This window comes from Xyrauchen texanus, chromosome 41 (assembly GCF_025860055.1).
Source record: "Xyrauchen texanus isolate HMW12.3.18 chromosome 41, RBS_HiC_50CHRs, whole genome shotgun sequence".
Taxonomy (NCBI): domain Eukaryota; kingdom Metazoa; phylum Chordata; class Actinopteri; order Cypriniformes; family Catostomidae; genus Xyrauchen; species Xyrauchen texanus.
The window spans coordinates 4,530,765-4,551,366 of NC_068316.1; the positions used below are offsets into that span (position 1 = coordinate 4,530,765).

General features: G+C 35.8%; 1 protein-coding gene across 2 annotated transcripts in view; it reads right to left on the reverse strand.

Annotated features, from left to right (window-relative positions):
• The window catches only part of kcnc3b (potassium voltage-gated channel, Shaw-related subfamily, member 3b), a 69,462-nt gene that overhangs the window by 5,210 nt on the left and 43,650 nt on the right, over window positions 1–20,602 (reverse strand). Inside the window, exon 5 of one of the 2 annotated variants that reach the window (XM_052113456.1) lies at window positions 875–1,686. The exons of the other annotated variant lie outside the window; for it this stretch is intronic. Coding sequence (XP_051969416.1) covers window positions 1,532–1,686 — 155 coding nt within the window. The 3' untranslated portion in view covers window positions 875–1,531. Of the gene's footprint in view, window positions 1–874; window positions 1,687–20,602 lie in introns of those variants that run through there. 2 annotated transcript variants of the gene reach the window in all.

Genomic DNA, 20,602 nt, shown 5'->3' on the forward strand with positions numbered 1-20,602 from the left:
GCTGGACATTATCATTGACAAGACACACAAAGAAATACTCTTAAAATCAACAAATCCACATTTTCATGATGAATCCTCTTCATCAATCTTCTTCAATTCTTTACACATTTAATCTTTTTTTTCTCATTAGGATTAAACATATATACGTTTGCACATGTGCATATGAGCCAAGATCGCAGCATTATGAGGGTGGAATATTGCACATGTTTTGCATATATATATATATATAATTTTTTTTGCACTGTGACATAAATAAAAACATAATTCAATATACTTTATTTCACTTATTTTAGCTTCTATATAATTTTTTGCTCCTCATATAGAGTTTTAGGATTGCGCAGTTCTTTGCTTAGTGGTTGGATAAATTTAGCAACATGTTAATATGAGATAAACACAATATGTAAACAAACAACAAATAAACAAAGAACAATGCACGCTTAAATAGCAATGATGACCATATGAACAACATCCAAATAAGAATTTTGTCAGATTTAGCTTTCGTTCATTCAAAATGTAGATTAGTAATTAAACAAAAGCATTTGCCAGGAAAAACCAGCACAATAATAAACAAAAACCAACCAATCAAACAAACAAACAAACAAATAAGCAATAAAACATATAGTAACTCTTTACGATAAGGACATATTTGTTGACATTATTTAATGCGTTTGGTGTCATGAAATAACATTGAACAATATATAGTTTTTTACATGATTAACTAATCTTTTATGGTTACTAATGAGTTTATTTCATGTTAATTCTTAATGCATTAATTAATAGAATGTTTTATCAAATTAACATTAACCAAGATTAATAAGAGCTGTAAAAGTGTTGTTCATTGTTGGTTCATGTTAACTAATGTAGTTAGGTGATGTTAACAAATACAAACTTATTGTCAAATGTTTTCAAACATAATAAACAAACAAACAAACAAACAAACAAACAAACAAACAAACAAATACAATGCATATAGCTATATGCAACACACGTATTTCTCCCCCTATGAAAGTTTCTATATGCAGAGTATTGATTGCATATGTACAGTTTTCTTGCATTACAAATTCTGGTGAGTAATCTGCAGTCCAGAATTAAATATATTCACAGTAGTGTTCATCGTGGATATTCAGTGTTTGAGGGAGTAGCACAAGATGAAAGGATTTCAAAAACAAAAAGAAAATAGTGAGGGTACTGAAGATGAAAATGCATGAATCTACGGTCTTGCTTTAGCATCAAAATGGCCCAGAAAGCACAGGACAAAATCATAACAAATTCAGTCTAATCATTTACTTCCGTTCGTAAACACATGTTCAGCTGCGACGAGCACTGACCTGCTAAACTGGCCAAGTCCGATTCTCAAATGACCCACGATCATTCGCAAACGTCCTTAAACCACACACAGTTTCGTGCTCATTAGTGATGCGTGTTAACTGGCGCAGTCTGGTTTTGTTATTGCTGTAAATGCGAGTGTGAAGCTGTTATTCCTTTCTCTCCTCCTTTCCTCGTCGTTCTGTCACTCTTTCAACTTTTACTGCTACAAAATGGAGGGAATGGGGGAGCGACAGCGACGGAGGGGTCCTGGGGCCTCGTAAGGGTCAAAGGGCATGCTGGTGATGGGGGTCAAACGCAGGGCCGACCCCGCCATTCCTGATATGTTGTTAAGGCTGCGAGATTTCTCGTATCCAGTGGCTGCCGGATATTCATTGATTATTTGGTTTATAGATGAGATTGTTGGACCAGTTTGACGTTTAAATGTTTCGATTCATGTTAATGACATTTTCAAATGCATGTTTTTACATTAAACATGGAAAATGGATCGTTAGATGTTACATGAGGTTACATTGCGGTTTGGTTAATAATATTACGGTTTGAGTGACAATGCAGCAGACAGAATGTGAATTATGGGTAAAGGAGCAAAATAAATGAAAACATGATTGTACAGTATTATCGAAGATATCAAATGAAAGTAGAACGAATGTGAAATTTAAGGATAAGAGACATATAAAAGACACACAGACAGATACACAAGACAAGACAAAACAGGAAAATGACAGTTATGAAATTCGTCATACATTGATTTCTAAAATTCCACAACATAAAAACGAAAATACACAAAAGTCTACTTTCCCACTGGTTGAAGTAAACACAGGGCGGATGTTTGCTAGATATTCCAAAGAATTCATTGTTTGGAAGTTGGAATAGAAAAGGTCACGGTAAGTGTTTGGGTTAACCAGTGATAGTTAAGCAGGGCAGGTTGTTTTTGACTAGACAACAGATAATGCAGAAGCTTTCCGCAGACTATAGGAGATTGTCAAGGAAATCAAAGCGGCTGCTGTGAGACAATTTAGCAAATTGTAAGATGTTGAAGTAATTACTGGCCACACACACGCTGGAACATTTTGGGAGTGACAACAGCATTTATTTATGGTAGAGAATCCCGTAAGTTACTGATCATAAACGGAATAAACGAGTTGCTGCAGGTAAAGTTGATTAAGTCAAACTTTGATGTTGGCTTGAAAAGGCCTTAAAGTTTTAGACAGACTGACTGACAGACAGACAGACAGACAGACAGACAGACAGACAGACAGACAGACAGATATATGATAGATAAAAAGAAGGAAAGATTGGTACAAAGGAAGAGAAGTAAAAAGAGACTAATAGATAAAGAGAAAGAAAGAGAATAATTACAGAAGCGCTGAACCGCAAGGTAAAAATAAATTCACTAGATTAATTTTAGCTTTCTATTATACTTTCTTTCTTTCTCTTTCTTTATTTCTTTCTCTCTCTCTCTCTTTCTTTCTCTTTCTTTATTTCTTTCTTTCATACCTTTGTTTTATCTATTATACTCTCTTCTTTCTTTCTTTCTTTCTTTCTTTCTTTCATGCCTTTGTTTTATCTATTATACTCTCTTTTTTCTTTCTTTCTCTCTTTCTTTCATACCTTTGTTTTATCTATTATACTCTCTTTTTTCTTTCTTTCTTTCTTTCTTTCTTTCTTTCTTTCATACCTTTGTTTTATCTATTATACTCTCTTTTCTTTCTTTCTTTCTTTCTTTCTTTCTTTCTTTCATACCTTTGTTTTATCTATTATACTCTCTTTTTCTTTCTTTCTTTCTTTCTTTCTTTCTTTCTTTCATACCTTTGTTTTATCTATTATACTCTCTTTTTCTTTCTTTCTTTCTTTCTTTCTTTCTTTCTTTCATACCTTTGTTTTATCTATTATACTCTCTTTTTTCTTTCTTTCTTTCTCTCTTTCTTTCATACCTTTGTTTTATCTATTATACTCTCTTTTTCTTTCTTTCTTTCTTTCTTTCTTTCTTTCTTTCTTTCTTTCTTTCATACCTTTGTTTTATCTATTATACTCTCTTTTTTCTTTCTTTCTTTCTTTCTTTCTTTCTTTCTTTCTTTCTTTCTTTCTTTCATACCTTTGTTTTATCTATTATACTCTCTTTTTTCTTTCTTTCTTTCTCTCTTTCTTTCATACCTTTGTTTTACCTATTATACTCTCTTTTTTCTTTCTTTCTTTCTTTCTTTCTTTCTTTCATACCTTTGTTTTATCTATTATACTCTCTTTTTTCTTTCTTTCTTTCTTTCTTTCTTTCTTACCTTTGTTTTATCTATTATACTCTCTTTTTTCTTTCTTTCTTTCTTTCTTTCTTACCTTTGTTTTATCTATTATACTCTCTTTTTTCTTTCTCTCTTTCTCTCTTTCTTTCATACCTTTGTTTTATCTATTATACTCTCTTTTTTCATTCTTTCTTTCTTTCTCTCTCTCTTTTTCTATCTCTCTCTTTCTTTCATACCTCTATTTTATCTATTATATTCTCTTTTTTCTTTCTCTATTTCTTTCTGTCTTTCTTTCTTTCATACCTCTATTTTATCTATCTTTTATTTACGGAAGCCCTTCATGAAGTATTTTTTTTATTAGGTGTCTTAGTCCCTTCATGAGCCAATGCCCTACTCTTTTCTCTCTCAGAAACAGTTTTTTCTCTTGGAATTTGTTTTTTTTTTCCTCAGATTTTGTTTCTCCTTTCCGTACGGAAGTGGATTAGGCAATAATAAAAAAATAAAACCATCTCGAGAATAAAGTCATTATAATGCGAGATTAAACTTAACGAGTTTTTTCTCGAAACACAACGACTTTATTCTCGATATTTAATGAGTTTATTCTCAAGACTGTATTTCGACTTTTTTTCTCGAAATTTAACGAGTTTAATCTCGCATTATAATGACTTCAATCTCGAGATGGCTTTATTTTTTTTATTATTGCTTGGCCCTAATCCTCTTCCGTATTTCTGAAATTGTTTTTTTCCTCTGAATTTTTTCCCCTCAAGAGGCAACACATGATTTTTATTCTTGAAAGCTAACAATTAGCATGTGGTACCAACCTCGGCCACCAGGTGGTATTACTCATGTGAAAATGTCTTGATTTATAGTTATAGTATAATACAAATAACAAGAATGTTTGCAAATCTAAATCAAGAAAGCAAAACACAATGTTAGACATCCTTCTAACACAACAATGATTCTTGAGATAAGGAACTAAACATGTTTAAAACCTTTTCTTTTTTTAATACTAAATTCATTTTAAATGTATATATATTTAAATGTCTCAGCTAATGAACGATGTAAGGGAACAAGTTTTTATAAAAACATTTCTTTCTGAAAATTGACATTTATTCACTTCATAACTAACATCTTACTGTCATTTGTAAAGTCTTTAATTATCTAATAATATTGTTCATTAACGGAGTTGAGTGATAATATATATATATATATATATATATATATATATATATATATATATATATATATATATATAATATATCTTTTTTTCCTGTTTTCATACTATTCTTAAAATTCTGACAGAGCTGACAAAATTTAATATTTTTCCATCTTAACCATGTGTTGTAAATAAAATAAATATACCTCAGGTTGTTGGCTCAGAAAGGCACTCAGATGCTTTAAAAAATGTCACCAAGTGAAGGGCTCCCGTAAATAATAGATAGATAAAATAGAGGTCTGAAAGAAAGAGCGAAAGGAAAAAGAAAGAGAGTATAATAGATAAAACAGAGGTACGAAAGAAAGAAATATAGAAAGAAAGAAATAACATATTATAGATAGATAAAATAGAGGTAAGAAAGAAAGAAAGAAACAGAAAGAGAGAGAAGAATAGATAGACCGCATGTCAACACATGAGACAATATTGTCAAAGAAGCACCACAAAATAACGTGACTGCTTTTGCGATTGACACATTTATTTTCGTGAATCTATCGGTTAGGTTTGGGGTTGTAGATTTAAAACTCAATAGAGCATTAACCTTAAAAGCCTCAGCTGTTTGGGAGAACATTTAACTCGCTTTTAGCGCCACACAGTGGACATTTCACACATAGTATCATAGCAAAAATGTCGCCACCGCCACATAAATTTCATGAGATCTGGCTGGAAAATTTTCGGGATTCAATTTGGTCGCAGGCTGCATTTGTAAACAACTGAAGATATTTTATTCATGATTTTTCCAGGTCTGGAAAAAACACAAACCAATCTCATGAAAAGTCGTACATAATTTACGAGGTGGCTATTTCGTGTGATGTTCAAAACAAACGTTTTGTTCGAATAAAATTCCCGTATGTCTGATGCGGAAGTAAGGGTGAGTTTTGCGCACGAGGCGCTAAGGACATACTTATTAATATTATGCCCTTACCCAAACACCTAATCTAAACTTAACCAATCAGTAGAGTGTGTAAACATGATACGAAGCTGTGGTGTGTGAAAGAGGCAAGTAATTGTCGCATATTAGATTACTCATTACTCAATTCTCAAATGTATAGATGTATAAATGTATAATATCACTCTAAATTGCGAGAGAGTAAACAGAGTGCTCATGCTCATGTGGACCGCTGGCTGGTTTCCTTGACAACCTCTTCAACATCCTGTTACATTTCACTTGACTGTGATGTCATAAAGCCTAGCATAAGCTTTCCCCAAAATGGTCTAACCATTTTAAAACATGTAATTAGAGGCAACTTGTCGTTGTATTTTGTCAGACTGTAATAACAATTTCAATCAGACTTACATGAGTGTTACATCAAGATTTGGGAGTTTGTTAAACAGGCTTTTGGGACCAAAAAAAATCAAGTGAAATGTCGTGACTAGCAGCAATCTTCTGGCCACATATCACATCTGTATTTTTCTCTCTCCCTTTATCTCCCTCCAGGTGTGTTTATTTGGGAGAGAGGTGAATGTGAGAGGTGAATGTGGGAAAAATTTGCCACACGTCGACCACAGAAAAATGGAAAGAAAATACACAAGAAAAATAAATAAAAGGAAAAAAAGTAGGACAACGGCTTACACACAAACACACACATTCAGACAGAGAAAGTGCTGAGTCAGGTCTGATATATTATGCACACACACACACACACACACACACACACACACACACGCACACACACACACACACACACACACACACACACACACACACACACACACACACTAAGAGTTCCAGTAATGACAGTAAATGTGCACACGATAAAACACAACAACGCTCAAATACACACAATAACCACACACACAAAAACTCAACAATACATCCTTTTCTGTTACGTTCCTTCACACACTTTCAGTACTTGTAAAGGTCAAAGTATACTATGTTTTTCACAGTGCACGTGACTAGGGCAGGCAACTTTTAGCCACATGAATTCAGGATGCTTGAGCATATTATGTATCACAAATGTGTCAGAACGCAACTCAAAACATAGCGCAAATACACCTTCATTTTCAGCATTGCCGCAAAGTGTGATATGGAGTACTTTAGCATAACATTATTACATTACACGTACTGTAACTATACTGAACAATAGGTTAATTAACCACAAAAGAAGACTGTTTACACTGTCAACATGTTTATAGCTACTGTAGCTAAAATAATCAGAAATCAGATTTAATGGGTCAGACATTTGAAGGGTACTCTATCACCCCCTTGAGTACAGAGGTTTATTACCACCACATTCACCCTTAAATTAAAGCTCTGTCATCATTTACTCACCATCATGTTGTTCCAAACCTATTTGACTTCATCCTCAATAACAAACTTTAACATCCCCTCTGTTTACTTTTCGAGTCGAGACTGTTACACAACAGAGACTATTTAGCCTTAGACGGAGCACTTGTATTAAAATGATTGGGAGGAATTGAAACACCCAATATGGTGGATGTAGAAAAGGAAGTCCCACCAGTATCACCTTTTAGATACAGACACTGTGCATCAGCTAACTCAGAAACACACATCACCCAGTTTGGACAGGTTTGGACAACACTCACTGGGCGACAGAGAAATAAAAACAACTACTCTTGGATTCTTTTACCCGTCTGCCTGGTCAGCAACGCCGTTCAGACCGCCACACCCTCTTTTAATTTGGTTTGTCTAGTAAGAGCTTTTAAAACGATTCCACCGGAGACAGAGCGCATTAGTGAGGGTGTATGAGAATTCCAAGAGAAAGGAGGAGTGAATTTATTTAATGGGATTGATGGATACTTGATGGGTTTGTGCGGCTGATGAAACTGAAGTGTAATAATGTGAAGTTTGTGTGATAGTGGTGTGAGGAAATTTGCAATGAAAACAAGTAACCAATCAAATATACAAACACATGCAATTGTTACAATATTTTGAAAAAGTGTTGAAAAGCTACTATGAAAGCAAACACAACTAATTCTTATATTTAAAGACAAGATGAAATAAAAATGAAAAAGCATCTACTTGAGCATGATTTATCAGTGCATGTTATTCTAAAGAAAAACGGATTGTTTCATTTTGTCTTTAATTATAAATATATATACACTAAAATATGCATGCTATTACAGTGATTTTCGCAAAAATAAAAATAAAACATTTGAAATGTTTTAATATTTTAAGGCCTTTTAAGATTTTTACATTGTGAGAATATATTAATTGTAATTTTTTACCCTCAATTCTCATTACCGCAACATGAAAACATTCTGTATTATTTAAATTGTTAAGTATTAATATATATTTATATATTCTCTGTAGGTACTCCCTTTTCACTGGTTTTAATAAAATACAAAATTATCTAATATTACAACAACATCTTTTATAATGTAAAAAATGACTGTATTATGATAATGAGATTCACTAAATGACTATAGGTGATTGCTTGGACCGAACCAGAGTTTCAAGCAGACTTGGGTGCTGTTCCCGGGTGCGCACCCGAGTTCAGAAAACAGCGTTCACATAATACAGAACCGAACTTTGACATCATGTGATCTTGGGTAAACACCAAATGTGCTAGTTTGAAAGCAGCTTTAGTGTCTTCCTGAGTCTATGCACAACAAATAAGAAACTCGCCCCAATTGTTTTTTTTTCTTCTCTGAAAATATTTTTTTTCTCATGAAATATAAGTTTTTACTCACTGAGATTTAAAAACAACAAGAACACTAAAACTATAATGTCCAAGTGTGTTATGGTAATTAGATTGGGGGGTGATTTATGTAGCACCTTTTTCATACTATAGTTACATATTACATTACACTATAAGTGGCTATATACGATACGCAATGCAACATTTAAAAGTGGTTGACATCTTTAACAAATAAAATGCCCACAATATAACCAGCTTTCGTACTCCTGATGCTTCTGAGTATGATGACTAATTAGTAATACATGTAAAGCATAGAGAATTGCATAATATTGAAGTGCATATTATTGTGTATTATTACCATGTTCACTTTATAAAGAGGTATTTTCTGATTGAACATGTAAAGAAGACTTTAAAACAGGGATGTTTCAGTATACAATACCTACCCAGAGTCACGCAATAGAAATACTGGCGCTGCACTGACGGCCTGGAGATGCATGAAGGATGAAATGAGTGTTAGTCACACAGTGGAGAGAGTTAAAAACACAATGAATGACATGGAAGGACAAAAGTTTGTGTGCAAATATCAAAACCACATTTAGAAACCCTGATTGGGTGGCAAGTGCTATTTATTTCATATAAACCACAGTACATATGACCGCCATAACATCAGCTTCAGTCATTGGATGCCATATGAAATCAGTCATAATGATGATGATAATAATAATAAAAATGCATTCTCAAAAACAGGGAATGACTCCATATGATGTATGTTGACAGCAAGTGTGTCGCACAAGCCCTCAAAAGTGAAGCCAAAACGTTTCGATCGCCCCCCGGTGACTGGTCCTAGTATAGGTCATAAACCCTGCCTCCCCATGTTATTCAACGGGACGTGAGACCAACTGAAATTACACTTCACATATCTTTTTTCCAAAGATAGTTTCTGTCATTTACTGTCGTTTCTATCACGTTGATGTAATTTCAAGTGTTTGTTTTCAAAATAAGTTTGTTTTTAGTTATTTGATGCTATAAAAACGGTGCTGTGACATCATGATTGACAGCTGTGATTGACAGGTTCTCTGAGTGAAGTAGTCACTGAAGCACCAACTGACTTTTTTTTCGGGATCTTCGGAGGACTGAGGAGATTGGAGCTTTAAATTTAATATCTAAATTTCTATAATTAATTATTTCACACCATCATAAGTCAAAAGTCAAAAGTGCAGGGGCGTGTGCTTGCGATTGATTCAGCGAGAGTGAGGGCGGGGCCTTGATTTTGCGGCTTTACTTCCTGCTCACTACTGCGCAGGTCTGGTCCTGAAATCGCAACTGCGCAGACTCAAGTCCCAAGATGTCAGCGCCATATCGGGACACTGGCGGCTTCAGTTCTCACCAATGGAAAAGAGCGAAGGGGCGTCGTCCATCTTTTTTTACAGTCTATGGTTGACAGGCGATAATGAGCAGTTTTGGGAAAGCTACTTGGAAACAAGTAGTTTAATTACAATCAGTTTATTTAAAAAAAGTAGTTAGCTACACTACAAACTGAAAATGTAACTATATTTGAAGCTGCTTAAGGGTGAAATATCTTTATATAAAGATACAATTTATAATTTAAGAAGATATTATTTTTCTGGGAAATAAACGGTGAGGGTTTTTGAACGAATGAGTTAAACTGGTGATCTAAATTAGGGCGACATCTTAATCTTGAACATATACATTTAAGTTTAATACAACTAGAAAACACCCTAATTCATATAAATGTAGTCATAAACATAGTGATAAGCAGAAGCTTTTATGGTAATTAAATATTTCGGTATAATAAAGAAGACCAAGAATGCCATACATTCAGGATTCCCTGAAACTTTTTTGTTAAAATGGTTCATGAAAATGAATGAACAAATTCATTAATCAGATTTTCCAAATGATACATTTGCGAGAGGACAGTTAAGAAAAGCGCTTTTGATAGTTGCAAAAAACAGCAATGTAGCCGTTTGTCACGTTATACTCATTGGAAAAAGTAGCTGGTTACGGAAAAGTTAAAATATCGCAAAATCCTTTAAACAACAATCCCCCCAATAATCAAAACAAGCAAGTACAATCCCCCCATTATTTATACCATGATCAATGGAAACATGTAAATGCCTCCTGTAGCACGGTTGCATTTTCACTCTAAAATGACATTTTTACTCCATTGACGATTAGGTTTAGAGTTGGGGTTTGGGTTAGGCATATATCTTATATTACTTACAAAATCATTAACTCGCTTTTGGCGCCACCTTGTGAATAATCCACCCGGAATCTCAACACTTCCAGATACAGCCACAGGGGGAAGTGATTTGAATTTCGGTAAGCACAGACGGGTTTCTGCGACAAAACTTTCAACCTACGGTTGCGTCATATCAGTGTCATATACTGTATGTTGCTATGAAGGTCACATGTACACAGCATACAAAGTGGTGCTATTTCAGCCCAGCCTGTTACGGTAGTATGTCGGTGTGTTGACCACTGGGCTGTTGGAAATAGAGAGAGCTCACATTACCCACAATTAAGCTTTATCTATTGGCTTCTGACCAGAATGCAAAGCACCACATCCATGGCAGGCTGCTGACCACACTGGAATGTCTAGTGTTGTAACAAGAGAGCCGATCTACTGCTCTGATACTGTTCTGTGTTCTCAAACTAGACTTTTAACTTAAACAGTGCGTGTTGTGTCATCTGTTGACCTCAGAAACAATGTAGCACTGCCCACAATGCACAGATGTTAAATAGGTGGCCTTCAAATACTGATATAACCACAATCCAGTTCAGTTGATGCGATCGTTTCTAAATGATAAGTTAAGATATTTGCAAAGGGTGTGGACAGGAAATGCACATTTGCTGAGAAACACACACATGCAACATCAATAGCATCACAAATAGACATGGGTGGAGTGTGTGTGTGTGTGTGTGTGTGTGTGTATGTGTGATATGAGATGAGTTTTTTATAGTGACATACTTTGTAATAATTGATGATAAATATAAAATTTTAATTGTATAAAATCACCAAATCCAGATTTCTAATGTACTTTCAACATCGTTGTATTCAGTTGTCTCTCTCATTAGTATTTTTGTCTTTTCAGCATAAATTGAAAATAATTATGTATAGCAACAAAATAATAAAATTGCATCAAGCCAAATTTAAAGATACAATGCACCATTTAGTAAGGATTGCAATTGAATTAAGCCATTAGGACATACAAATTTACACCCCTGTAATGCATAACCTCTTCACTGTTTATAGACTAAATATAGACCTGATGGAGACCCTGTTGTAATAATAATAATAATAAATATACTGTGTTCATGCTATTACCTTGTACACCACATGATCGAACTAGAGCACACCTGTTTTGAAAAATGTCTTTCTCATGGCGACTCTCATAAAAGCTCTCGTTTTTTCCAGGTTAAGCCATTTTAGGCTACAATTTGTATGCACAAAATGCAAATACCAATCAAATGAGAATTTACACTTTTTAAAAAATTATTACCGAAGAATGCAAACATATATAATTCACAAGGGTTATGTCATCCATTTATTTTAATATTATTGTTTTTTTTTATTGATTCATTGGGGTTCACCCAATAATGTTTTTGCACCCAAAACAGTAATAAGTAATCTGGATTCCTGTTCATAATTGTTTAACTGCTCAATCCTTCCAATATAACCTCTTGGCAAATCTGCACTACATTGTGACAGATTAATAACACAAATGCGCACTCTTTCCTTGTGTTAGAATGATATGCAGAGCTGTATGTGCTACACACAGTCAAGAACAGCACAAGGTTTGACAGACTTTCCCATTCGTTACTGTCTTATTGTTAGTTCTTCTGGTGTTTAGGAATCTCTTTGGCTTCCTCTGTGTTACTTCCAGACTGATCTCATGAAACTTATGAGACTACGGTGACATTTTTTGCAAAATATTACGTGGTTCATTATACGTATTGCGGCAGTTCCAAGGTGAGATGTCCACAGAGTAACCAATAGTGTCATAAAAAGCAAATGTGGTGCAACTGTGGTGCTTCTATGACACTTTCGGCTCATGTGTCGACGTCGTGCACTTCAGGACTCATACTCCTATCCTTTGTGTCACAAGTGCAACACTCTTTTAATGGAACTACTGTACAATTTGATTGCACCTGGTAAATGTAGTTGTAACGCTACCATAAGTGTTTGGATGTCTTAAGATAACATTGTGTGAGGAACAGGGTGAAACATACATGTTTAGGAACTACAGTAGATAATCTGCTGTTTTACTCATGATACTGTATGTGTGAAAGTAAATAAAAGTCATTGTTGTAGCACCTCTGCTGTTCATTTCACCAGGAAACTGCCACAATATGTACAACGAGCCAATTTGAAAGTATCAACCAGAAAATGGGGCACTAATGAACTGGACAAGAAAATGGACAATTCTGCACAGTCTGAAGGGCTAAAACATTTCAGATGAAAAGGACAATGAAATATGATATGGAAGAAGACAAAAGAATGATAGAAGTGAGAGAGCAGAAAGAAGAGACAACTCACAATGGTATATAGAGATCCTCACAGAGACTTCCAGAAGTCTGATACTGACTTTGACTCTGAGCGAATAGCCTCATGCAAACAGCATTAGAGCAGGGAAGGTCAATACGCGCCACACACACACACACACACACACACACACACACACACACACGCACACACACACTCTCTCTCTCTCTCTCTCTCTCTCTCTCTCTCTCTCTCTTTCGCTCACACACTTTCCTCTAAGAACAGTGAATAGCATTTAGGGATTATATTGCACATAAAGAGATCACTGTAACGCCCAGAGCAATATGAGTGTGTGAGTATGTGTGTCTAGGTTTAGAGATGGCAAGTGAACAATCAGAGTATATTTAGATCATAAATTGACTCCCATTAGCCAATTGGACGCACTGAGTATCTCACACACTACCTGAATCATCTAAAATTAGCAAATTGAAGTCCATTTAATTGAGACACTGTGGCTACGTTACAAAATCCAGTGAGCTGCTTTGCTGTGTATGCTCTACATAGGAAGCTAGCTTTGGAAGCAGCATGCTAACTGAAATGGGACCTCATAAGTGACTAATCTGACATGCTTTCTGTGGGCACTAATGGTTAATGGTCACTTAAGCACCACACCAAGAAGTGCCCGGGAGAATCAAGCAATGCTAACAGTTAATTCCAGTATAGCCAGACGTTAGCATGTTGCTAAGCTAACAACTGTGTACTCTCACCCAGTGTTTGTGTTTTGTGCTTGTTAAATATTATTGTTTGATTAAATGGAACTATTTTCTGATTAGAAAAGTGCTGACTTGTACTTTTGTGAAAACGAGGTATCTTATAAGGCAGCATACTTTGTGTGTTAAAACAAGGATATTCATTTTATGACTTTATTGTGCAATCCTTGACTAAAGAGCTGTGATATACAGTATTTAACCTTCATTCCAATAAACTGTAACTGACATCACATTTACTATTGCTCATACTTAGCTTAGCATAGTTAGCATACTTCGTTCAAACCCCTGGTAGTAAACTTTGGTGCGTAACTGTTTTTGATATATGAAATCTTTTTAATTTGTTACAATGGGTGTCGTTCCTTAATATTAGTTCATGTGTAATTTATTGAGAGATTATTGAATGTGACTTTTAAGACGTTCACAGCTGCGCGCTGTCACAGACTGTCAAGCGGAGTCTATCACTGCTGCTGCATTATGCTCATCAAACAAAGTGAAACACTTTCTTTGCTTCGCACAGTGAAAAAATTATAGTTTTGTCATTCAATGCCTTCATTTAACACCAAGATAAGCAGATATTTCAAGATTAAAATTGCAACTTCAACTTAAAGGCGACTGTGATAGGGCGGAGGGCGGGGCCGGGTCAGGCTAATCAGGCTAATCAAGCCTCAGAGAGGGATAAAGGCTGACTGGAAGCTGCAGTGCGAGAGAGAGATTGACGGACAGCTGTCCGACACCTTTGTGTTTTTGTCTTTTTGGTTAAGTTCTTCATTAAGCTATTATTTATATTGTCAAGCCGGTTCTCGCCTCCTCCTTTCCATGAATCCCTTTACACAGGGGTATTACTGTGAGGTATTTTGAGCTGAAACTTGACAGACACATTCTGGGGACATCTGAGACTTATATTACTTAGGGTAAAAAGAGGCATAATATGTCCCCTTTTTGGCAGCATGTTGTTGAGGCTTTAATGATAACACTGGCTTTTCTGTGACATGATGATGGTACTTTTCAGGGTGATTTTGTGTACATTTTTGAATCAGTGCAGCAATATATCAGTGCACTTTCTATCGCATCCTGCATGTCATGAGCAGTATTTATGAATTTACCCCATGCCCTCATGGGGGTACTGGAAACTTTGGGCTGATTAACCATATAAATTCATGCAAATATCCAAATTAAATGTAAATGCTTTGAGATATGCGGGCGCAAGGTGATCATATGTGAAGAGTGTTCCTTGACTGGGATTGGTGCCCTACGTAGGCTGCGTACTCTGCATATAGGGAGCGGCGATACTATGTACAGAACTAATTATCTAAATAATTTCGACACAAAACTGTAACTACACTGAACTAAGAACCCATAAAGGACTTAGCTATGAAATAGCGAATGTAGGCATTAATAAAACATGATCTTGCTTTGGTTTATATTTCAGCATTATATATAATGTCCCTGTGGGACATTGTTCACATTTCCACCATAATAATTACTAGAAAGGTTTCCAAACCTCTCTTCTTATTGATAAATTCCTCCAGATCAGACAAGAGTCCTTAAAGGGATAGTCCACCCAAAAATGAAAATTCTCTCATATATACACAATGGCATGAGGGTGAGCAAATTATGAGAGAATTTTTATTTTTGGGTGAACTACCGCTTTAAAGTGATATATAGCTCAGCCATAATTTAATATTCTGTCATCATTTCCCTACCCTCATGTTGTTCCAAACCAGTGTGACCTTCTGTATTCTGTGGAACTAAAAAGATGTTAGACAGAATGTTAGAGACAGACAGTCAGTGTCGATCTCTCAGGTCCAGCAAACCCTTCTCTGCTGGCCTAACATGCCAAATAAATAAATATTTTTCATCCTTTCATTCTCAATCACCTTTTTGCCTATGTATTTTAATCTGAGAAAGAGATCCTTATGGATTTAAAAACACGAGATGTTCTGCATGACCGTGTAATTGCTTAATTTATTAATCAGGAAAGGAGGATTGATTTTTCACTTCAAGTAAATTGGTAAGTGCTTTTTACATTGTTATAGCAACATCAGGAGTTTTCTAAGTGTAAATTAGGCTGCTTGAGCATTCAGTGTCGGATCAAGTTTTGAAAAGTAGTGCTGCATTTCATTCAACTCGAAAAGTTGGATTTTCCAACTTCCTACTTGGAAAAGTACAATGGGATGCATCTTGAAGTCAGAATTACAACTTGTTAACCGATTCTGCTGAGATGCAGGTGCATGATGTCACACAAACATGTCGACATTCAGGGAGATCTAAAAAGTAAGTGATAAACATTCACTTTATTGAGTAATATTGATAAATGAGTTTGTTTCCACATTACATGATATTAAAGCTTGTTTATCAAACACCTGCAGAAACAGGAGTATAAAACCTTATTATCTCTTTTGATAATCGTTCACCTGAAGCACAAATGTAGCGCTGCAGCATTGTTTATCAGTTGGGATGCTAGGAGACATAGCGCTGCAGCATTGTTTATCAGTTGGGTTGCTAGGAGACATAGCGCTGCAGCATTGTTTATCAGTTGGGTTGCTAGGAGACATAGCGCTGCAGCATTGTTTATCAGTTGGGTTGCTAGGAGACATAGCGCTGCAGCATTGTTTATCAGTTGGGTTGCTAGGAGACATAGCTCTGCAGCATTGTTTATCAGTTGGGTTGCTAGGAGACATAGCGCTGCAGCATTGTTTATCAGTTGGGTTGCTAGGAGACATAGCGCTGCAGCATTGTTTATCAGTTGGGTTGCTAGGAGACATAGCGCTGCAGCATTGTTTATCAGTTGGGTTGTTAGGAGACATAGCGCTGCAGCATTGTTTATCAGTTGGGTTGCTAGGAGACATAGCGCTGCAGCATTGTTTATCAGTTGGGTTGCTAGGAGACATAGCTCTGCAGCATTGTTTATCAGTTGGGTTGCTAGGAGACATAGCGCTGCAGCATTGTTTATCAGTTGGGTTGCTAGGAGACATAGCACTGCAGCATTGTTTATCAGTTGGGTTGCTAGGAGACATAGCGCTGCAGCATTGTTTATCAGTTGGGTTGTTAGGAGACATAGCGCTGCAGCATTGTTTATCAGTTGGGTTGCTAGGAGACATAGCGCTGCAGCATTGTTTATCAGTTGGGTTGCTAGGAGACATAGCGCTGCAGCATTGTTTATCAGTTGGGTTGCTAGGAGACATAGCGCTGCATTATAAGCTAACAGGAGCGTTGCAGTTCCAAATATCAGGGAATGGAATACATTTATGGTCGGATATATCAAGTAGGAATATCTCACATCCAACTCGAATGGAACGCAGCATAAACGTGTACCCTGACGAAACAAAATTTATTGCAAGCAACATTTAAATCGCAAATTTTATTAGATCGATTTTTCCAGGTATTATAGACCTCCTTAGTAGATTCATATGAAAAATTATGATTTTTGAATGTCTGTTCGGGAGACGTTCATTTCACAAACAGTCATGCTGCAGGTAAAATTAGGCTTGCTTGAGCATTAAGTGTCATTTCAAGTTCTGGCTTTCGTGCGTGGACATGTTTTTAAAATGTCAATTGGTATTAATAGTTAGCTGCAAAATAATGTATGATGCCCAAAAGGCACAGGGTGTCTTATTCATTGTGAAACTGTGTTTTATTAATGGCATGAATCACACTGAAGGCCCAGACTTTAAATGCATGTCCCTCCACTGCTGACAGTCTCGGTCACCATCCACTTTCAAAATATGGAGAAAAAAACCCACACATTCACTGAAAGTAAATGAAATGGCAAACATTCTGTCTAATATCTCCTAATTTTGTTACAAGAAAGAAAGAAAGTCATACAGGTTTAGAACAACATCATGGTGAATGATGACAGAATTTCCATCAATAATAATAAAAATAATAATAATTCTGTAATACATGGTAAATGTTTATTATGTTATGGAATATAGGGGGAGTGAAAGTAACAAATTAATCACTACTTGAGGACTCTTTTAATTGGATAATTTCTTACTCCTACTCAAGTAATTGTTTATGTTAGTACTTTTACTTCTACTTGAGTAATATATTTTTTTAAAGTAATTGTACTTTTAGTTGAGTACAGTTTTTGGCTACTCTACCCACCTATGGTTAATATTTGGAAAAGTCTTTGCATCTGTGATTGAAAAGATTTTGCATTTATGATGCCAAAACATTTTGCTAGGTAGGCAGCTCACTAGGGTCTGGAACGAAGCCTGGATAGCAGTTTGGCTGAAGACAGGCCGGATTAGTTTACATTTCTGGTTTGGCTTGGAGTTGTTTTACCCAAAACAACAGAACCCACACACACACACACACACACACACACACACACACACACACACGCACGGGACTTGTTAACAATCTTATAACATCATTTGTATGTGTGTCTATGCTCTGGACATTATAGAGATATAGAGACTGCTGTCCTGGAAGACAATGCTAAGCTCAAGACCAGGATAAGTGCTGGGATGGATGTGGGCTTGGGAGAGTTACCACAGTATTATGGTTTGTTCTTAGCTTCTCTACATTAGACTGTCTGTGAGTCTGTCCAAATATCCCATTTTCAGTCTGTCAACCAGTCAGTCAGATGTCAGAATATTAAATAGCACACACACAGCACACACACACACACACACACACACACACACACACACACACACACACTTCAAAACGAGATCCAACACGCACACTAGGAACTGAAGCAGGCTGAGGTCCTATGAGGAGATTCTTAAAACTGTACCACACAAAAACACTCTTCCTCTGGCACTTTGTCCTGCACTGAAAAATCTTATTTCAGCATAAGTATTTTTGCCTTTTTCCAGTAAAAATGACTTATAAAGTTTAAAAAATATTAATTTTGTTAATCCAATTACATAAAAAACTTGTTTACAGAGAATGTCCTATATAGGTGTCTGTTCAACTTTGGGCACTTTCAGCACTGGATTTCAAGGAAGTAAAGTCTCATTAAAACAATGTTTTAACACTCTAACTAGTTTATTCAATTAGTCGATTAACGATGTCCAAAAGAAAATTCCCACCAATTCTTTTCATTAAAATTCTCACCACAGTGTCATTTCCAGCCAATCTCAAATTCTGTGTGTAAGTTTCTGTGCTGGAAATGACATTTTTTATGTTTTTGAAATAAAAATGTCTTGCTGAGGCTGATTACATATTTAACTTTTTATGTATCTTAAATTAAATAATATTTTCACACTTTTTACCTAATTTGGCAAAATTGCAGCTTGATTGGAAATGATGCCCAAATATGTGGATGTGTATTCTGCTTACAAGTGGTAGTTATTTTGATTATTCTATGATTTCTTCAAACAACACGTCTCATATTTCATCTCAAGTGTGCTCTTCACTGACACTTTTGTCCACTTGGTTAACAATTACACTAACTTTTGAAAAAACTTTGTTAGGGGCAAAATTGTTAGTGTGGTGGAAATGATGCCACAATTGTGGGACAGTTGTAATGTTTGAAAAATGTATAGTTAGCATGTTCATGCAATTAATATCAAAATGGTTTGTTTCTTTCACTATTTGTTTAGATAATCATAGTTTATAACATGCAATAATTTGGATTTTCATAGCTTAATATTGAAAGTCTGGGTCTGGGAAAGTTTCAAACAATATATTTTATACATAAAAGTCATCTTAAAAGTACCAAAAACAAATTATAAAGGCCTGATAAAAAGTTCCCAATTCAGTTTTAATGAGACCTTCACATAACAAAAAGAAAAACCCGGTGACACTTTATTTTAGTGTCCTTGTAACTTACCCTAAACCAAACCCTAACCATCAACCTATAAGTACATGATGTTAATTATTATTACTCAGTACGTATGTGTGCAATTACACTGGAACAAGGACACTGTAAAATATGAATTTTCATTTTTGGGTACACTGTCCCTTTAAAACAATTATCAGCTGTGGTGACAAATGTCCAATGAAATTTTGCTTCTCAAATAAATGTATCTTGTTTTAAGGATATCTATATATTTTTACTGGAAAACAAGGCATTGTTTTACAGTGCGTCAATGTTGTTCTCTTTCTGAAAGCTTCAAAGTGTTGCGACCATCAGTAACGTAAAACGATCGCAGTGTATTGCTGGATGGCACAGAACCAAGAAATTCCACTCTTTAGAATTTACCTTGACCTCTATAGACTCCTGACCTTTAACCCTGGGGCAATTCGACACAGCACAGACTCCTAAACAACAGCAACATGCAAATAAGTTCACTTTCCCATGTGTTTGTGTGTTTATGTGTTGCCTTGGTGAGCATGTGTGTGTGTCACACATCACGCCAGGGTTAAAGGTCACCGGTAGAGTGAGGAAAACACACTAAGCAACATCACGTCACAACAAACACGACACACACACGCACACACACAGCGAGGAGAGGGTAGACAGTAGAACAGTTAGAGAATATAAGAAGCAACATACAAACGCGAGATATGACACAACCTGGAGGAAAAGACAATACAGAGTGTGTGAGATCCCCCTGAACACACACACACACACACACACACACACACACACACACACACACACACACACACACACACACACACACACACACTCTGCAGCAGGTGCAGTTCATACAATATGTAATTGCAGTGGATCTCATGTGACATTGAAACAGTGAATTATATTTGTTACACAACTCTACAATGTCCAACTTTATCCCATTCACAAGTCTTTCTCATTACAGAGTATGTTATACATCAGAGTTAAGATTGGGTTTCTGCCCTTTTCTGAGGTCCCCAACATTTGTCTTTCATATCCTAATGAATGAGACAGTAAGTATATCCTGTTGCTAATGCAACACCCTTGGTTTAGAAGAATATTCCAGGTTATTTTCAAAGTACCGCATCTGTGGCATGCTGTCGATTACCACAGAAAATAAACTCGACTATACTCCCTCAGTGTGTATAGACCATAG